The sequence below is a fragment of the Seriola dumerili genome, unplaced genomic scaffold (assembly GCF_002260705.1).
Source record: "Seriola dumerili isolate Sdu_G_001 unplaced genomic scaffold, Sdu_1.0 BDQW01000138.1, whole genome shotgun sequence".
Classification (NCBI taxonomy): Eukaryota; Metazoa; Chordata; class Actinopteri; order Carangiformes; family Carangidae; genus Seriola; species Seriola dumerili.
In genome coordinates this window covers 5,877,448-5,897,795 of record NW_019174393.1, presented here as the reverse complement: position 1 = coordinate 5,897,795, position 20,348 = coordinate 5,877,448, and the positions used below count along the sequence as shown (strand labels likewise).

At 41.0% G+C, this 20,348-nt stretch overlaps 1 protein-coding gene across 1 annotated transcript in view; it reads left to right on the top strand.

Moving 5' to 3' along the window:
• The first annotated feature begins 723 nt into the window (after positions 1-723).
• apaf1 (apoptotic peptidase activating factor 1) overlaps positions 724-20,348 on the top strand; it is a 40,116-nt gene continuing 20,491 nt past the window's right edge. The window contains exons 1-24 of the mRNA XM_022749534.1: positions 724-835; positions 1,915-2,096; positions 2,576-2,765; positions 3,033-3,230; positions 3,448-3,637; positions 4,303-4,415; positions 4,548-4,679; positions 4,928-5,166; positions 5,463-5,630; positions 5,793-5,924; positions 6,191-6,304; positions 6,520-6,704; positions 7,346-7,472; positions 7,898-8,023; positions 8,170-8,310; positions 8,472-8,597; positions 8,823-8,969; positions 10,083-10,211; positions 10,355-10,480; positions 11,014-11,133; positions 11,323-11,448; positions 16,647-16,772; positions 18,855-18,986; positions 19,084-19,209. Of these exons, the coding sequence (XP_022605255.1) occupies positions 1,953-2,096; positions 2,576-2,765; positions 3,033-3,230; positions 3,448-3,637; positions 4,303-4,415; positions 4,548-4,679; positions 4,928-5,166; positions 5,463-5,630; positions 5,793-5,924; positions 6,191-6,304; positions 6,520-6,704; positions 7,346-7,472; positions 7,898-8,023; positions 8,170-8,310; positions 8,472-8,597; positions 8,823-8,969; positions 10,083-10,211; positions 10,355-10,480; positions 11,014-11,133; positions 11,323-11,448; positions 16,647-16,772; positions 18,855-18,986; positions 19,084-19,209 (3,357 nt within the window). The 5' untranslated portion in view covers positions 724-835; positions 1,915-1,952. The remainder of the gene's footprint in view (positions 836-1,914; positions 2,097-2,575; positions 2,766-3,032; positions 3,231-3,447; positions 3,638-4,302; positions 4,416-4,547; positions 4,680-4,927; positions 5,167-5,462; positions 5,631-5,792; positions 5,925-6,190; positions 6,305-6,519; positions 6,705-7,345; positions 7,473-7,897; positions 8,024-8,169; positions 8,311-8,471; positions 8,598-8,822; positions 8,970-10,082; positions 10,212-10,354; positions 10,481-11,013; positions 11,134-11,322; positions 11,449-16,646; positions 16,773-18,854; positions 18,987-19,083; positions 19,210-20,348) is intronic.

Here is a 20,348-nt window from a genome sequence, read left to right as displayed (position 1 = left end):
TTGTATATTATTATTGCATTCCATATCCGACTACAAGGTCGTATGTTCACAGCATTATGCAGTTAATCTGTTTATGGCTACTTATAACCGCATTATCAGCGCATCACTGTACTGTGGAATAAACATGCTCTCATCTCTTGCTGTCACCAGGCAGCAGTGTTACCTTTAAATACAGTCCGGAAATCTTTCAATTAGGAGTTGCACACGCTACACAAATGGACACTGAATTTCGATATTACATTTTACAATATCGAATTTTGCGTAATGTAATATGATGTAATATTCAGTAGACGAGACGTATTTAGAATAAAGGCGTTGTACACAAAAATTCTTATATTAATTACAAGTAAAGAATATATAAGTATAAAAACATGTGCATTTCCTCTTCCGCTTCAGAAGCACATATTGCGCCTGTGCCACTTGATTATAAAACTGCTGCCATTAGAAAAATAAGTTTACATGAATATGACTAATCCTTTTATGCATCACGTTTTTGTTTTTATTACAAGACCAAAGTAATTAAATGTGTGAAAATGCATATGGACGAGCACTGTGAAGGGAGCAGCAGTTTGCCCGGTTACACGTTCGTCAAACGCATGACCTCATTGGTCACGTGGTTTAAATCTCGCCACGCAATTGGCTGCCTCTCACAGGGGTAGTTGTTTTTGTTGTGAATCAGGAAGCCCCCGTCTTTCAAAATTGGGTGTGTAGTGTAACATTAACACAGGGAAATAAATTGCTTTTTCACTCGGTGGATACTTTAAAACGTAACTTCAACTTTCAACTATATACAGCTCAACAAACACCTTCCTCGTTAAAGAAAAAGAAGATACTCGTAAGTATCCAGTTTCTTTCTTTGATTCATTTCAGTAGGTCAGAGTGAGCGAACTTGTCGAGACAAGTATTGAAATGAGCAAAGTGTGTCAGTCCAACGTCAGTGACCGAAAAGACGGAAGGTCGCCATAAAGCATGTTACCAGAGATAATTTTAGCCCCTGTCTTTTAGTATCTATACTCACTTTCACATTCAGTGACAGGTAGGACTGTAGAGCTGTCAAAAAGTAGCTGTCCTCACACCTTTTTGTTAATAATAATAAGAGGTTGTTAAAAACAAATTAATCCATAAACGTTATATTACCCAGGTTGGTAACGTTGATTTATCTAAACTTTGACTGTATTATCTTAAAGCAAATTGTTAAACTCTGTTAAATGTCACTTCTGCATTGTAAAATTTCACCTCAGTTGGACCTCTGTGAACAGCTGATGAGTATCTTTTCTTTCACTTTTTGAATCGTCGTTTTTAGTTTTTCATGTAGGGCTGCAAGTAAAAAGTATCTCCATTATCGATTAATCTGGCAATTACCTTCTCATTTTATACAGTAGAATTGGAAAATGCTCATTATTATTCCCCTGATCCCATTATAAAGTCTTCTTATAGCTTTTTTTCAAATAATTAATCTATTATCAGAATAGTTCTTGTTTAATTTTCTGTTTTAATAAGATAATTGTTTCTGCTCTATTTCCATGGTTAGACCATACCCATTTGCCCATTTGTTTGCCCCTTTGTTCCAAGTAATTTTTCAAGCATTTTTGGCCTTTATTAGATAGTAGATAGTAGAGGTGTGATAGGAATGGACAGGCGAGACATAATATGCATCAAAGGTCTAGACCTGAACCTGTGATTTATCATCTACATGATCAGTGTTTTAGACCTTGAGACCACCAGGATGCTGCAAATGAGGGAAATCATAGTTTCTTTAAATATTTTTGAGGGGTGACATTCAACGAAGGTCCCTGGTTGGTAATAATTGGTTCTCAACAACTTTGAGCCATCTAGTGTATTCCACTGCCCCCTCGCAGGTCTGAGCCACCTATTCTTGCCACACTTCATCCATTTTCCTCTATTAATTTTCAGCGCAACAGCACCCTGCATGGTTGGTGTGTTGTGCAGAGATGACGATGGAGGAAGGGGCACGGAGCTGTCTGCTGCGCTTTCGCCACAGACTGGAACAAGACATCAAGCCCCCGTACCTGATGGACCACATGATCAGTGATGGTGTGATGAGTGTGGATGAGGAGGAGAGGATCAGGACTCAGGTGAGCCTCTGCTGAAGGTAGGAGTGAGGGGCCAAGTGGAGATCATTCATAATATGGAACCAATCTTATTAAGCACTTCTTTTAAAATCTTGCTGCTTTTTGTTCCTGCTTCCTGCATGCTTTTTTTATTATGACGATAAAGATATCCAAGAATTAATAAACTTTTCAGTCACTTAAAATATGTTTTTTGCTCACCCACTATCATTTAACTAATAGATTTTAATGCAGTCTTTCCCTCTTTTAAAACTTATAAAAGTAAAAAGTAATATACCAATTAGTTTTTTTCAATTTATTTCCTGCGTTTATTGTCTTACATAAAATAAAAGCAGACATATCCCTTTTAAAGCTTCCTCTAGCCAAGTTATGTTATTAAATCATGAAAATATTCACCAGCTCAAATGAGAAACCATCAAAATACCTGCATGCAAAAACCGTATCGTAATGTTCACATCTCATTTCTACTATCTCTCTCTGACCAGCCCACCAGGAAGGAACAGGCTGTGGCCATGCTGGAGCTGCTGCTGAGGAAGGACAACTGTGCCTACATCTCCTTCTACAACGCCCTGGTCAAAGAGGCATATGATGATTTGGCCAATCTGCTTCATGATGACTTACCACAGATCTCACCAAATGCACATAAGAACAGCTCTGATGGCTTGACATCTTATGGTGAGAAAGGGGGAAGTCGTGGGTGGAGAGAAAGTGGATGTTTGAACGGCTGTGCTGTAAGTGTGTGGGATTCTATGAGTGTTGGAGAAAAAATTTAAAGTAAGGAGTAGTCACTGCCGGTTGTGGGACTGTTGTTTTGGTTAGACATGTTAGGTTAACACAACAGAAAAATGTTCTTAGTAGTAGATACATAAGTGTTAATTTATACATGTTGGAACTTTCTACAGGTCTTCTTTAATGTCAGTCCCCTTCTTGTTTGTGTCATAGTCCAGACGATGCTAAGTGAAGGTGGTGTACCGCAGAGGCCTGTGGTGTTTGTCAACCGACCAGAGCTTTTGAACCGGGTCAGGGAGAAACTCTATCGGCTGCTGAAGGACCCTGGCTGGGTCACTGTCTTCGGGATGGCTGGCTCGGGCAAATCTGTCCTGGTTGCAGAGGCTGTCAGACACCATGGGGTCATTGAAGGTGAATCATCTTTGACCGACGCTGCCTAACACTAACTGTTAGCATACATTACTTTGAAACAGTCAAAGTTTGCAGAAGTATTTACTGAAGTAATTCTCATTCTCACTGGCATTATAGTTTCCAGCATGGTTGCTTAGTTGTAAGCTTAGCTAGCTTCTAACCTCTTGTCTTGACTTTCTTGACTTTTCCCTCCCCCTCCCCGTGCCTCCATCTGCAGAGTGCTTTCCTGGAGGCATCCACTGGTTGTCCATCGGCCAGCTGGACAAACCAGACCTGCTGGTGAAGATCCAGTCATTGTGTTTCCGTTTGGAGCAGAGCCTGGACTCCCAGTGCCTCCACCGGCCTCCCAACTCTCTGGATGAAGCCAAGGAGCGGCTACGCTTCCTCATGCTGCGCAAATATCCAAGGTTGCCATGCTCATATAATCCTGATGCACTTTTCAGTTAGCTAAATATTAATGTTGACCTTTATCTGCTGTAAATTCCAGATGCAAATTTACATTCCATTGAATATGGCTCGTTAATTTTGACATTCCAGCAATATAAAAAGCACTTGTGTGGCGAACAGCAACAAATTCCAAATACCAAACATATGTAATCATTAATCAGTATTTACTGCATAATTAATTGTAAATAACAAGATAAAAACAGAAACAAAAACAAACCATGGTTAAAGGGCAAAGATAGATTAAAAAAAAGCAATGTCATATTAAAACTGTAGATTGACATAATAAAATGATAATATATGTTATAGAAACACATAATGATGGACAATATTACTATAAATTAACAGCCAGAATAGAAATAGAAATTTACATAACCAAATCATTTTCAAGGGTGGCAGATGTTGTACTTGTATCAGCTATAGCAGGTGTTTCAGCCATTTGTTATTATTAATTGATTAATAAGATTTTTAGCTTGAATTGAATTGGTATTGTTTTAATGGGGTTGAAAACTACAAGAAGGCTAGATGATTTTTACTTATTTGTTTAAATACTTATGTTGTTTACTGTGTGAATTACCCTTGCTAGGTGCTGTGGTAAACATTACAGTTTTTTCTTTCTGGTTTTCAGATCTCTGCTGATTCTAGATGACGTCTGGGACAGTACAGTACTGAAGGTGTTTGACATCCACTGTCGGATAATTCTGACCACCAGAAATAGAAGCCTCACTGATTCAGTTAGTGGTACGTACCCTGTAGTTTACTCTGGCCACTATACAAACACAAACATTGAATGAATGAAATCGTCTGTGTACTCTGGAATAGGCTGTTGTGCCTACAAAATGTGTGCACTATAGTTGTACTTTTATTTTGTAGGTGCTAAATATGAGGTGGAAGTGGAGAGTGGTCTGGATGAAAGCAAAGGACTGGAGATCCTCGCTCTTTACACTAAAACTAAACCACAAGGACTACCCGAGGAAGCTCGCTGCATTGTGAGAGAATGTAAAGGTCTGTCACTGAAACTTACTGTGCTTGCAATCTGTAATTTTGGTTACAGTGTAAATCACAGATATTGTTACATATACAATCGGGCATGTAGATTTAAAGTAGTTGAATGTTTCTCATAGGATTGTAAAAGAAAACAACACAATATTAGCAATGTAGTTAGTTGTTGTGTCATCATTTTGCAGGTATATGGAGCTGTACTTTTGCTCACATACTGTGCATTTTTCTACTTCTCTGTGCCACCATCCCAGGCTCCCCTCTGGTCGTGTCCTTGATCGGGGCTCTGCTCAAAGAGAAACCCAACCGTTGGCGTTACTACCTCTGCCAGCTGCAGCAGAAGCAGTTCAAGCGTATACGAAAGTCATCATCTTATGACTACGACGCCCTGGACCAAGCCATGGCGGCAAGCATTGAGGTCCTGCCTGATGAACATCGAGAGCTCTACAAGGACCTCACTGTGATAGAGAAGGACATTAAAATCCCTGCTAAGGTTTGGCTACACAACAAGAGTGTTTGACATGACTCTGTTGGCTACTCATTTTATAATACGAGGCATTACAACTGTACAAATACTTACAGAAATGTCTCTCTGTGGTCTTGGATTAGAAAACCAAACATGTTTCATCCTGCTACTTGTAAAGGACTTAACCTTTGACAATTACTTGGAAAAAACATCACACTATGTTCTAGTATTTGGATAAGACTCTCTTATACAGAAAAACATAAGGCAATGGACTCCCATCACTTCAAAGATTACACAAACTTCAATGTTGTTCCTTCTCCCAGGTGCTGTCTGTTCTGTGGGACCTGGAGACAGAGGAGGTGGAGGACATTCTCGAGGAGTTTGTCAACAAGTCCCTGCTTTTTGTAGACTGTCACAATAAACCCTGCCTATATTACCTCCATGACCTCCAGCTGGACTTCCTGGTGGAGCAGAACCGCACCCAGCTCGAGGTGAGTTCAGTTTTTTTTGTTAATTGGCCAGTTGTCAATTAAGCAAGGGGGATTTAGAGAGGTATTGGTAAGCATAAGATAAAGTGGGTATAATTCAAACATCAACAGTTAACAAATTTACTTAACTTAAGTGAAGTTAACAGACACTTTCGTCAATTTCAGTGCCTTCACGCTAAAGTGGTGCATCAGTATCAGCAGCACTACAGAGATGCTCCTCCCACCTCAGGAGATGAAGAGTGTCTTTATTGGATCAGATTTTTGACCTACCACATGGCCAAAGCCAACCTTTCCCAGGTAACACACACACACACACATACAGATACGTGTGAGTACAATATTTTAGCCTCTCAATTTTCAAAGGATTCATGTCTACGCAATATCATCATTTTGTATAATCATTTAACAAAACTCATTCTAACAAACTCAACATTTATTCAACACACATGCACTGTATTTCGATATGGACAGCCACTCTACATGACAGAAAACTGACAACAGGGTGTTATTATCTCGCTTTTGCTCACCATGACTGTCACTCTTGTCTTGTTCTTTCTGTCTAGGAGCTCTACTCCCTCATGTTTTCTCTGGACTGGGTCAGCATCAAGTCCCAGATAATGGGTCCAGCTCACCTCATCAATGACTATGTGGAGTATGGACCAATTCTGGACAAAGAGGTGAGCAGATAACAATACAGAAATAGCATTAAACATTATCATTACACAAAATTATGTGTTGAGATCAAGTAATTATTCAGAGATTAAACTTCTGTTGAGTCCTTAGTGAAGAATATTTGTCCTAATTACACTGAACAAGTCTTGTGTAGTTTTCCTTTAACATGCCCTATAGCCTGTAGTGGACTGATGTGTACTTGTTTTTCCTGTCCTCCCAGAACAGTGAAGTGCGCAGTCAGTTCCAGGAGTTTCTGTCTCTGAACGGCCACCAGCTGGAGCAGCGTCCTTTCCCTGACGTGGTGCAGCTAGCTCTGTCTCAGCCACAAACCTCTGAGGTCTACAGACAGGCTCTGCAGCAGGCACAGGACGGCACCAGCACAGGGAAACTCTACTTTGACTGGCTGTACGCAAGCAAGCAAACAATTTCATATAGTGTTTTATGTGTGAATCTTCAAATAATGAAGTTAAATTCAAGTCAAACGTTGACCTTGTTGTGCATCTATGGATGAGTTATGTTAAAATTCACTCGGTTTGCTGCAATATGTGTGCACAGTTGAGTAGATAGATAGATAGATAGATAGATAGATAGATAGATAGATACTTTATTTATCCCCTTGGGGAAATTCATGTGTCTATTAGATCATTGTTGATAATAATAATAATAATAATGATGATGATAATAAAAACAGTTATTACTTCGCTAAGTAGAAGATTTCTGCATTTATACATATTGAGATAAAGCAATAATTAGTGCATTTTTTCACTTGATAAACCTGCAGTTATTGTGTGAAACATTCATTACTCTTTAGTGCATCTGAAATGGAATGATCCAATAGCATCAAATCACTCATTTAAAGTGACATGAGACAAATGTATTCAGATAGTCAGTCTTATATTTGGTTTTGATTCATCTGCTGCAACATACTTCTAGTAAACTGAACAAGCAGAATATTTTATCCCTATTGGTAGCTCTTGTTTGCTGGAGATCACAGGCTGTGTATCCGAGTGTGGACTGTTCTTTCTGTGTGTGTTTTTTTTGTCCAGGAATAAGAGCAGTGTTGAGAGTCTGTCCCGTCTAGTGATCCACCCCCACCAGGGCCCTATCTACTCTGCCTGCTTCTCCCACGATGGAGCCAAGATCGCCACCTGTGGAGCCAGCAAGACACTCAAGGTATTAAAGCAGACGTGTTGAGTGTGTGTGTGTGTGTGTGTGTGTGTGTGTGTGTGTGTGTGTGTGTGTGTGTGTGTGTGTGTGTGTGTGTGTGTGTGTGTGTGTAAAATTGTGAAGGGCAAATAGTTTCCATGGAGACAAAATACTGGAAAATATGAAGAGCGAGAAGGCCAGAAGTCTGTTTATTTAAAAAAAAAATGCAGCACTGTTGTCAGAATGCTCTTTGCAAAACTAAGGGGATTTACGTATTTATCTGGTCCTGGGAAAGAACAAAGAATAATACAAAAGTAATAACATAGATAAAATTTATAATCATTGTAAAATCGTCATCTCAAGTAAAGTTGTGGTCCCTGTTGAGTAATTCGGTATTTTTACTGCATGTCGGTATTGTCATGTAACTGCTGCAATTGTACCTTTGTGCTCAGGTGTTTAAAAGCACCTCAGGAGAGAAACTCACAGAGATCCAGGCCCATGACGATGAGGTTCTCTGCTGTGCCTTCTCCCCTGATGACCGTCTCCTAGCAACCTGCTCTAGTGACAGGAAAGTAAAGGTAAGCGGATAATGGTCCAATTGTCCATTATAATCAACTTGATTACAACAACAAACTGGCAAATAAAATGCATACTAATGTTATAATAAAATAAAAAAGGAATTTTTCTGTTGTTTTGTCCTAAAATTCTTGAAACTGTCTCAAAGGTGTGGAATGTGGAGCGCGCCATGCTGCTGCGGGTGTTTGCCGAGGAGCATGAAGAGCAGGTCAACCACTGTCAGTTTACAAACACAAGACGAAAAGTCCTCCTGGCCACCTGCTCCAACGACAAGGTCATGAATGTCAAGGTGTGTGAGTCTGAGTTACATACATACATTCCTGTCTTGTGACTTATTTAAATGTATATTATTACCTTATTATTACCTTCCCTCCTTGTGTAGTCTGCCTCCCTCTTTTTATGTATTTTTTTCCATTCTCTCTTTTTCTTTGTATTTCTCTGTTTCTGTAGGTGTGGAACCTCAACAAGCCAACCTGCCAGAACACCATGTTTGGCCACTTTGAGCCAGTCAACCATTGTTGTTTCTCCCCTGATGACACATATGTGTCCACTTCCTCCAACGATGGCACTGTTAAGGTGAGTGCCTTTTAAACTAGATACTTGTAAAGCTGTGTTTTTCTAAGGCAATGTCCTTTAAACTGCTCACGATTTATAAGAGTTTGATGCACTGTGCCACATTTATTGTTATTTGTATTTAAATTTTGTGAAATTTGTGAAAAACATATGCCATGAAACTACAGCACTTTTAGGTCTTATCCTGTGCTGACATGCTCAAACCTCTGTGTTGTTGTGTGTTTGCAGCTGTTTCAGGCGTCGTCTGCCAATGAGTGGAAGACAATCAATGTGAGCAGCATGTTCACAGAGAGCGATGAAGAGGTCTTCGTCAAGTGCAGCACCTGGACTGCTGACGGCAAACACATTATATGTGCTGCCAGGAACGCTGTTTTGGTGAGCGTTTACGAACGTGAACGTTTTGTTTGAAAGCGTATATTCATGTTTTAATGAGAAGGGACGCGTGATATTGTTTGCTGTCATGTGTTGTTCTGTGCACGGTGATGACAGATGTGGATCTGTCTTGTCGTACACATCTCAGCTGTACAGATCAAAATCTGGTACCACATGCTTCATTTCGTCCTCCCTGTCCTCGTTGTCAGTGCGCCATTTCATTGAAGGACACAGGAACGACAAGCTGTTTGTCAGGTTGTCTTCTAGAAAGTCTAAAGAGTGTGTGTCCTGGTTGTAAATGTGAGCACCCCCTCCTCTCCTGAGCTCTCCAAAATCAGTCAGTCTTGTCCTGTAATCAGTCTGTCTGTGTCCTCTACGTCTTCATTCGTTCACTTTCTGGCAAACAACCCAAACACTGCAGAGATGTCTGAGCTTGTTTCTCTGGCTTTAAGGACAGGAAAGGAGACTTTAATGATGCAAGTTTGCTGCAGGTTTTAATGTTCAGGCACAAGATGATACATTTCTTCATATTCCAATACATAAAGAATTTATGTGGATATCTTGTAGAACCTACCAACACATTTATATACCAGATATTATCTGCTGATCTTATCTTATTACAGACATATTGGTATCAGAATATATCAATTGTAGGACAAATTTGCCAAAGATATGTTCGAGGTAATTTAGATGCATTGTCTCCATTACATAGTTTTTCCACCAGAGAACAGTGACAAGTTGATTTTTCATCTCTAAAATGTCCCATTCAGTACATATGTTGGTCACAATTGAATAACCAAATTCAAGGTGTCTCAATTGAAAAGGTATTTTGGTGTTATATTGGTTAACAAACAAATATTTTGTTGTCAATAATAATAAAATTAATATAATATAATATATAGCATATTTTTTTATTGTATTAAAAGGTGGGTGAATACAAATTAACTGTCTGAAATAACAGATCTTCAGTTATTGTTAGCAGTGTTGGGATTGTACAGAAGTTTTTTATTTAAAAGGATATTGTGTTGCATGTACAGCTCTGGCAGCTTTCTAAATACATTATGACCTAGTACAAAGGCAGAGTAGACACTGATTTGTTGTCTGTCTGTTTCTCAGGTGTTTGACGTGGAGACGTCGGACATGTTGTTGGAGATCAGAACGAATCGTCTGAGCACGGTGCAATATTGTCACGCCTGTCCTACCAGTAATCTGCTGGCCATTGCATTCTCTAACTATGCTGTGGAGGTATAACATATTCTCTTACACACACACACAATCACACACAGTACATGCAGTGCAGACTGGAACTGTTGCTTTGACCCTTTAAAGTCCTACATCAGACTAAGTGTGTGTGTGTGTGTGTGTGTGTCTGTGTGTGTGTCTTCTAGCTGTGGGACCTGGAGGCCAATAAAAAGATGGCTGATTGCAGTGGGCACCTGAGTTGGGTCCATCGTGTTCAGTTCTCTCCTGACGGCTCGCAGCTGCTCTCCTGCTCTGACGACCAGACTGTCAGGGTAAGACTGTGTGTGTGCCGTATATAGCGACATTAGTATGTGAACTTGCAAAGGTACCGTCATTATTCTTCTAATTACCTCTTGTGACAGTAAAATCAAAGTCTTGCTAACACTGAGGCTATACTGTAATAAAAGAACAAACAGCTACTGTATGATGTGTTATGAAAGAAAACTGAAAAACTTGAATTGACTTGCTTCAGGCTGTTTTTGCTGTAATTGTGGTTATATAAACATGAATTGTTAACTGATTTGTCCTGACTCATTGCCCCCTTGAACAAAGCAATATGTACCATAAACAGCCTGAAAACAAGGTCATTTACAATTGCAAAAACAATGAAACCGTTTAGCCTGTTAAGATTATTTTATGGCCTTTACAGTTACTGTTTTTATATCAGGGTGGTAAATACACTGGCCTTAACAATGTAAATGAAAAGCTAGAGTAGTGAAACGCAATGTTGTTTTTTGCTCTTTCACTGGAAGTCCAAAATAAATTTGACTCAAACTTAACATGTTTTGTGTTTCTTGTTTTGCAGTTATGGGAAACTAAGAAGGTTCACACGTCCTCAGCCGTCTGCCTGAAGAGAGACTCCGCCGTTCTCTTCACTGATGAAGAGATCATTGTATCTGCTGCAGACAACTGCAATAGACTGCAGGTGAGCCGCTGGGAAAATAGAGGAGAGGGTTTGAATGAATAAGTAAAAGGCAGTTGGCTAGTTGAAGCAGGAATGTGAAGCTGGGATGTTTCTTTGAGTGTGAGATCAAGTGCAGACAAGTATGACTGTACTATGCCCGCATCAGGTTGTCATATAAACAGAGCGTGTGCGCATGTGTGTGTGTGTCAGGTGCGTGATGGCAAGACGGGATCCGTGTTGTTCCAGTCAGAGGAGAAGTCTTCCAGGATCCGGTGTACCTGTATGTGCAGGCAGCCTCCTGCAGCGGCTCTGGGCCAAGAAGACGGCACTGTACAGGTAGAAAACACACGTTGAAGTACAATTTATATGTGTTTCCTCGTTTGTCAGTCTGTCTGTGACAGTGCCTTAAACACATTATTTAAACACGTCAGGATTAGTCATTTAATATATTTATCAATCAATAGAAGAGAAAATACTTTGATGACTGGAAAAGGAAAAATGCTTCTCCAGCTTCTGAAAAATGAGAATTTAATTCTGTCTAATTGAGAATGTAATATCTTTTGGTTTTGGACTGTTGGTGTAAGAAAACAAACACTTCACATTGTTCTCTTGGAAATTATAAATTGTGACAGGCAATTAGGGCAGACTAAACAAACAATCAGAAAAATGAAATTAATCTTTAGTTGCAGCCCTAATTCATTCCACTGTCAAATATACTCACATTTTTTCAATAAGTGGGAGAATTATACAAGTCAGTCTGTCTTCACTGGGATTTATCTGTGTTAAGGAATAGTTTGACACTGAAATATTCTGGTTGCTTTCTTGTGAGAGTTAGATGAGAAGAGCGATACCGCTTTCATATCTGTCCATTAAATATGAATCTGCCAGGAGACGATTTGCTTGGTATACATTTCCCTACCAGCACTTTTTAAGATACTAATTACATGTTATATATTGTTACTTAATCTGAACAAAAACTGAGAAAAACTAGAAAACTGAACCCGACAAGTTGTGGTTTCTTCCTGGGGTCTTGTGTGTTCCTTTTTAATGAAATCAGTTTTATTCTGACCATGAATTCTCACATCTTTGCTGCAAATTTCCAAACAGCTCCCTCAACTTCAGAAAATAAAAACTACAATATATCCTCATTCCCACCAGTGCACCCTGACACAACTATAAAATGAAATTCATAATCAAACAACCACATTTCTAAAATCTAAACAAGGCTGTAAAGTCTCACTTTGTTGTGTATGTGTGGGTGTGTGTGTGTGAGAGTTTGGGGGTTTGTGTGCGTTTGTTTGTATGTGTGTGAGTAGCATGGACAGCAGGTGTGCGTTTACGTCTGTGTAAATCTCCAGTCCACGTTGCTGTAGGGCATGTCGAGTCATGGGATCTGACATTCGCACTGTCACCCTGTTTTATCTGTCCTGTCAGCTGTACATCAGGTCAGCTCCACACACCTCTTTCATCTCGCCCTCTCTCTCTCTCTCTACACACTTCTCTTTTTGTATTCTCAACTCTATTCACTCCTGTTCTCTATTTTTTATATTTCACGTCTCTGTCACTTCTCTTTCTTTAATTCTCTCTTTTGTTTTGTTCGTCTTTCTTCCTCCTTTTGTTCCGTCTGTCCCCCTGCTCTCCGTGCTCCACTGCTCTTTGTCTTGGTGATAAATTGTTGTTTGCAGGCAGAGACTATGGCCCTGATCTGTTTTGTGGCAGGTGTGTATTTGTGAATGTATGTGTCTATTGCATGTAATGCACAATGGTAGAGGACACCCCTGAAAGTTCCCGTCCTAAATTAAAACACAAACACTTACCCACTCGCAGTCCCCTGACACATCTGTGCTGTGGCCAGGCCAACAGAGAGCAACTCTAATTAATTAAAAGGGTCTGCAGTCTTAATGAATACAGGGTTAATGATTTTAATTACAACTCATCTCTGGCACATCATCTATCCCTCCTCTTGTCTCCTGGACCCATACATTTGAGAGGGAAGTGTTATTGCACACAAGGACTTAAAGGAGCACAGATGGTTAGTGATCCCAGTTTTTAAACCTAGGAGAAAATGAAAAGCAACCTTTCATATTTGCAGTTGAGTTACACTCTTTTGTACCAAAGTGCTGCAGCCATGTTTTCTGTTCAGACTAATGAGGTGACCAGTGCAACAGAAATGTGTCTTTTCCTATTGATGATCAATTACAGAAATCTGTGTTGAGACAACATTTGACAGCTTAGGCTTCTTTTTGTCGAATGAAAAAGGGGGATTTGTAGAAAAACATGTTTATATTTCTTAAAGTAAGGTATCAAAAATTATCCTGAACTCAGGTATTATATTATCACTGGTATCAGTCACATGATATCCAGTGATGTGTTAGGATTACCTTCTGACAATCACATAAGATTACTGCTGACAATATGCAGTGTCTCAGTTTATTTGTGAGAACATAGTAGATTTGTAAAAGAATCACCTGTGTCACAACGACTGGGAACAGCACTGCAGTTCATACATGGTCGAATTAATGACTTGATGGTAATGGTTTCTCCAACCACTGCCATTTTTGTTTTGTTGCATTTTGTCATTGTGATACCAAGATTGTAGAAATAGCTGTGCATTTATTGACATCCTTTTTGAGACATCTAAATTTGTAATCCTTGTAGTATATATATGTTGATCAGCCGAGAATTCCTTTCAGTCAGACTGCACACTGAACATTAAATTTGGTGCGTTTTACTTTATCGGTTACCTCCAACAACAGATTTAGACACACTTTAAGTGGTTTTAGTCCCCTGAGCTGACACCAGAGGGAGCCGTGGTGCCAGCTGGAGGGGTTCCTGGTGCTGCTGATGCTGCAGTGCAAGGCATTCATTTACTCTTCCCTCATCTGGTCTTATTTACAACCAGTTTACTGGAGGAAAAATTAGCAATAACTCGCCAGCATCAGTCCAGGACTCACTCACAGCTCCTAGTGCCAGTCAGTCTGAAATACCAGCATTGTTCTGCTGATGTGAACATTAATGTCTTTATGACAGATGTGCAGGAGAAAACAGAAAGTCACCGTGTGTTTCTTTATGATTGTGAAAGTATGCACTTGTGAGTGTGTGCATGTGTGTGTCCTGAGTCAGGCAGCAGGGCTGACAGCTAGTCAGATACTGAGGACGGTTGGCTGCAGGATCCGACGACTGTTGACCTCCTACAGGGGGTTGGTTCTGGCTGTAGGGTTACGCACAGGCTGCGTTCAGGTATGGCAGGGAAAGTGTAATATGTGGGTGCATGTGTTTGTGCTTCAGAGTGTTCAAGAATAATCACTAAGTGCTGTTTGTGTGTGTGTGTGTTATTTTGGCTGTGTAATTACTTGGGCGTTTTAAAACTAATAAAAGAATAGGCAGATTATTGTCATTGCTGTATGTGTCGTCTCATCATGCGGGACCGGCCTCAACACTGGCCATCTCATTCCTACACCACTTTTATCCATGTATTTTTCTTTACATTAGCCTGCTTTTAGATTTGTTTATTTTTTTTTTCCTAATACCCTCAGGCATTTTCCTCACTGCACCATCCCAGAAATCCTTGAGCTGCGTGTGTAAAGCTTGCCAAAGCGTTCTCTCGCTGGCTTTAAAACTTGCGGCTCAGTGCTTAGAGCTTGGCAAACATGGTTGGCGTGCCCCACGGCTTGTTCTGCTCAGACATTTCAACCCTGTCCTCTGAGATGTAAATATTTTAGCGCCTGGTAAAATCCCAAGCGTCACAGGCATGTCTTTTACATTTTCTAAACTACAGGTGCTTTTGCTGGCTGGAAGATAATGTTACATACTACATTTAGTTTTATTTGTTCCTCTGCAATTATGGTTTTTGTATATTTTTCAGTAATTTATTGTTTATGAAGTTTGTAAAGTTGCAGACCCAACAGAAGTAAAGCTTTTTTTTTTTTTTTTTTTTTCAAATCACTGGATAAATCTGTCAGAAGGTCTAGACAGTTAATGAAGAACAGAGGCCACAGTAGATTTTATAATTGCAGCTGTAATCTACATTTTTCACCTCATAATACTTTAATTAGCCTTATTTGTCTTTGTCTTTGATAAGTAGAATGAGTTCTTTTTGGTGATAAAACAAACTTCTGTTATTCAACTCTGTATAAAAAAGCCCAGTGGCTACAAGAAAGCCACAAACAAATATAGATTATATTAGACTGTAATCAGTGCTATCATAACATATATCATCAGTAAAGGTGTTTGTCCCAATGTAGTATTTTATTGATGTTGGTGATTAGTAAACATATTAACAAGACTAACAGTCTACAGCCATGGTAACAACTCTGTGAGGCTCCGCTTAGGGACAGTGATGCTTTGAGCTCATACTAACATCAGCATCAGAACAATGGCACTGAGAATGAAAATAGGAACATGCTGATGAATAGCAAATGTAATGTTACTAAATTTCCCATCTGAGTTCAGTGTGTTAGCATGCAAACATTTGCTAATTAGAACTAACCACGCAGTACACTGATGGGAGTATCATTACTTTAGCAGGTATTTGGTCATAAACTGAAGCATTAGACAAAATAACATTTTGGCACTAGATTAAAAGTTGAAGAATAACCAATTAGATATGAATGTCCGGAACCAAAGTTAATGGAAATTCATCCAACAGTTATAAAGACATTTCACTAGAGAGTGGCTCTAGAGGAAGTCTTCAAGTCATTAGGAGTCATCCTCTGGAGACCATGAATGACTGTTCAAAATTTGCATTGAATAGTTGTCAAGATTTTCAGTCTGGAGCAAAGTATTGGACCGACACACAGACTGTCATTGTCTTCTTTGCTGCCACTGGCTAGAAGCTCCCTGGAGTCCTCCCTGGAACCCCATCTAGGACTTCCAGGACTGGAGGTCCCTGGGCCGTAGCGTTATCCTTTTTGAGGGTGTCACAAAAACTTCCATTTCTTTCGAAACCAGCATTACATAGTCTGTGAAAGTTTCATCTCAAGGGCTTATTATAACAGGGTTTTATGCAGAAGCAGCAATCCCAAGTGAGAACATATGATGACATTTTTCTTTCTTCTTTGAGCTGGATCTTTTGAGCATCAAAGCTGTTTTGTTCTCTAACTCCCCCAGTAATGTCTGCAGGGCTGTCAGACCCCCGGCAGCCCTCTGCCGTCTTGACCGGACTGAACGGTCATGCTCAAAGCTCAGACTTTACCCCCAACTCCACTTTCTTTTTTTGATGTGCTTATCACTATCAAGCCAGCAGCGGCACTTCACCTCTCTCCTCCTCTAGCACTCCCTCGAAATGTGACTTTTTGTCAGGATTTTTTAGGAGACTGTCTGAGACAGTTTTTCTCCCTGATTATATCTTGGCAAACTCAGCTATCATTTGAGGTTTGTATAGATGTTCTAGACACCGGGGGTGAACCTTATGTGACTCACAGTGGAGGTCTTTTTTTGACCAACCACTGGCTTTACTTTTCTTATAAATGCACCCGAGACATAGCCCTCGCTGTTCATTTGTGGTGCTAATTTTCTTTGTTTCTTCTGTCCAGGTGTTGGAGGTGCCCTCTGGGAAGCTTCTGGCCACTCTGCTGGGACACACCAAGACGGTGCTGCACTGCCAGTTCAGCCGGAACGGCCAAACACTCATCACATCCTCTGAAGACACCACCATCAGGGTGTGCAGCTCCGCCCTTCTTCTGTTCATCCTTTCTGTGTCTTTCTGCTTGGTTTTCCTGTTTGTGCTTCACCCATTCATCACTTTCCACCTCATCCTCACCATCTTTTCTTGACTAATTCATGGCGCGTTCTTCCACCTCCTCCTCCTCCAACCTGCTTCCCATTTTTCTTCTCTGCTATCAATTATTCTTCTCCCCCATCCCCATCCCTCACCTTGAGTAAAACTGCCTGCTCTGCTAAATCGCTCATCCTTACAGTATTTCAGGTCTCGGCGGTGTTTTCACCTTCCTCTACCTGTTACACTCTACCAGCTTCTTTTTCTGCCTCTTCACCTTTCCATTCTTCATCCCCCTCTTTCTTCTCCTCTCCTTCCTTTTGCCTTCCCTTCCCTTTCAGCTGTGCCGCTCTCGATAGCTCTTTATCTCCCTCCTGCTCTTGTGTTGAGCGTGTGCAACTCTCTCTGTTTGTGTGCGAGTATGTGTGTGTATTTCAGGCCGTTACGCTCTGTCAACCCCACCGTTCATGCTCTGTTGCTCATTTCCCCTTTCCTCTCCTCCCCTCTCATCTCCTCCTCCTCCTCCTTCTTGATCTTTTTCTTTTGCCGACAGCCCTGTCCACTGCAGCACTTCCTCCACTCTCCGACAGCGCAGCACCTCGTTCCGTATTCATGCTGCAGCTGCCTACAACATCACTTTTCTCGGACCGTCCGCTGCTTATTCAGAAGCTTTTGAAATGCATGCTGTTTGACATGTGCTCGCTAGGAGATGGAAGTGTGTATTTAGATGTTAATGCAGGTGCAGAGTGAATGTAAGGAAATCTAATGGCATTGATGTTCGCTGGTGATGGATTCTAACCTTTGCACCCATGACAGATTCTATTCAGAAGAAGAAAAGGTGCAATGTTGTGCGCAAGGGCATGATAAGATGGTGTGGGTGATTCTCTCTGTCCTGCAGTGTTTGAGCTCAATTGAACTCCTCACTCTACTCATTTCCCTGCCTGCACACTGGCATAAAACAGACAGATGCGCAGGTCCAGAGTTTAATTTCACAGATGAATATTAGCATAAACTCAGTACATCTAAGACACCAAAAAGATGGAGAAGCAAAAAACTGAAAAGAGCAACATGTAATACTGTGTTCTCCTGTAGCATTAGCAGTGTCACTCACTCACTCAGAAGCTCACATAAGTATTACATACTGGATATGTGAGACTGCACTGCAGCATCCATTTCTCTCTGTCACGTGATTAGTTGATGCTACGTGGCTACTACATTCTTGTGCACAAGAAAAGGCCTGTTGGAAAACTGTTTTTTCTTTACTTTTATTTTTTTGATGTTTTGTTTCAATGAAAACCTTTGCTTGTTGTATCCACATGAGTTATATTTGGCACTTAAAGCAGAATTATGTTCATTCTAACTCACCACCTCACGTCTTAGAGATTTGAGAAACACGAACAAAACCCAGGTTGAAATTTGTGTTAGACAAATCTCTAGCAAATGCAAAGGTATCATCACACACAGTCAAAGTGAACATTATTATTTTCGTTCAACACCCCTGCTGACAAACCAAACCTAATCATATATCTCCCCCTACAAAGTTGATTTTAAAAAGCCTTTGATCCTAAAATGAGAGATTTTTCAGCTTCTCAAACTTGATACATGAAAGAAATTTGTGATCCTCTTTTACTGAATGAACAGAGAAGTCCACACTAAATTCTAAGCGCTGAACCCTCGCAGACTTTAGCTAATGTCACACACGTTATATGCAAGTGAATAAAAGAGGATGGAGGCACAGGCTCAAAATGCTGTATAAGGAACAGACAGCACAGAAATTACATGTCATCTAAACAGATGGATTTCTGTTAAGCCAGTGTGAGGCTCCCATTAGGATGCTACAAATTGTGGGTTATTTCCCCAAGACAGTCATGCTTACTGCATGTTTATGGAAATAATGCAACACACTTATCTGGACTTATCAGGAACTCATGTCAAAGTTTATAATTCCATAAATGTGGATGTTGTGAAAAGCGTCAGTGGCTAAAAGATTCCTTGTTCCTCTGTGTCTCTCTCCTGCTCCCTGTAGGTGTGGAGGTGGCAGTCTGGGGAGGTTAGAGCGCTTCAAGGTCACAAAGAGCAGGTCAGATGCTTCTCTCTGCTCTCCAGCTCACCAGCCGACACAAGACTCCTGTCCTGGTCTTTCGACGGGACTGTCAAGGTGAAGCTCAGACACATATCCACTGAAAACACAGTTGACAGCGGTGTGAAATTAAATATTGAATAATATCTCTCTTCATTTCCCTGCTCACTATAAGGTGTGGGATGTAGAAAGTGGAGAGAAGCTACGGGACATCGAGGCTCATCAGGGAGCCATTCTGTCCTGTCATGTCTCACCAGACGGATGCTTCTTCGCGACTACCTCTGCTGACAAGACTGCTAAGGTTCAACACACACACACGCGCACACACACAGACACACACACACTCACACTCACACTCACACTCAAAGTCATACTCATGGGATGAGACATATCTGTTTGAGCTGCCAGTAACAACTTGACCTATTACACATTGGCATCTTCCCTCTAACCTCCCTCCAAACTTATTACTTACAGCACATACACATGGATGCATTGCTGCGAGTGATATCTGAGGCTAAAAGTTTACCCACAAGGGAGGCGCAGTACCTTAGAGATTAGCGTGCAGCAGCTGGCCTCAGGCCTGGTGAGTTAGCCGCAGGTCAGCCTGTCCTACGCCCACATTTAGTCTGATTAAATGGCAGCCCATGGACCTGCTGAACCAACAGTCTGACAGGCAGGCTGACTCGCAGCCGCCCCACCTCCCTGTCTGGATGTAGTCTTTGCCAGGCTGCCGTTTACCAACACCACTGCGCTTGACTTTGGCCTGACTTTGGCCTGACTTTCACTGACTCAGGAGTCCCGGGATGCGGTTTTCCGCAAGCAGCTCTTAAATCATTGCTTTTCCTACTCATCATCCACAGAAAAGTGAACCACGCCGCATGGTACAAGCTGAACTGTACTGAGACTGTATGCTCTTTGACACTGGCTTCTTTTCACTGTCATTCATTTTCTTGGATCATAAGTGATTGTGGGTTCAGTGTTGAATTTAATCTTCCCCATCCAGTATTCAACCACTGATGACAACTGGTGTTTCTGAGTGTCCAGCATAAGAAACGATGCAAAGTCGCTCTCTCAGCAGTTGTTAAAGCAGTTGATCTAGAGCCACTGCCACCAAGTTTCACACGGGAATCTGGATTTGGTCGACACTTACTGTAGAGAACAGCCACTGGGTCGCCAGCCAACATGGCTTCTGTCAGTGGATGGTAGTGAGAGAGAATGTGTGTTTTATGGATTTGGCAAAGATGATAATTGAGGTGTGTGTGAGTGTTGTGAGGCTGGTTAGCAGCCAGTCACATAGTCCTTGCTCTCCAGACCGAGTAGGGGCTTTGGTAGCTCAAAACACACACAAACACCAAAGTCTCCGGTCTCCATTTATATAGAGGTCAAATGAAAGGCTCAGTCGTGAGTGTCTTTGTTGAGCACCACAGAAACAGGGAGGGT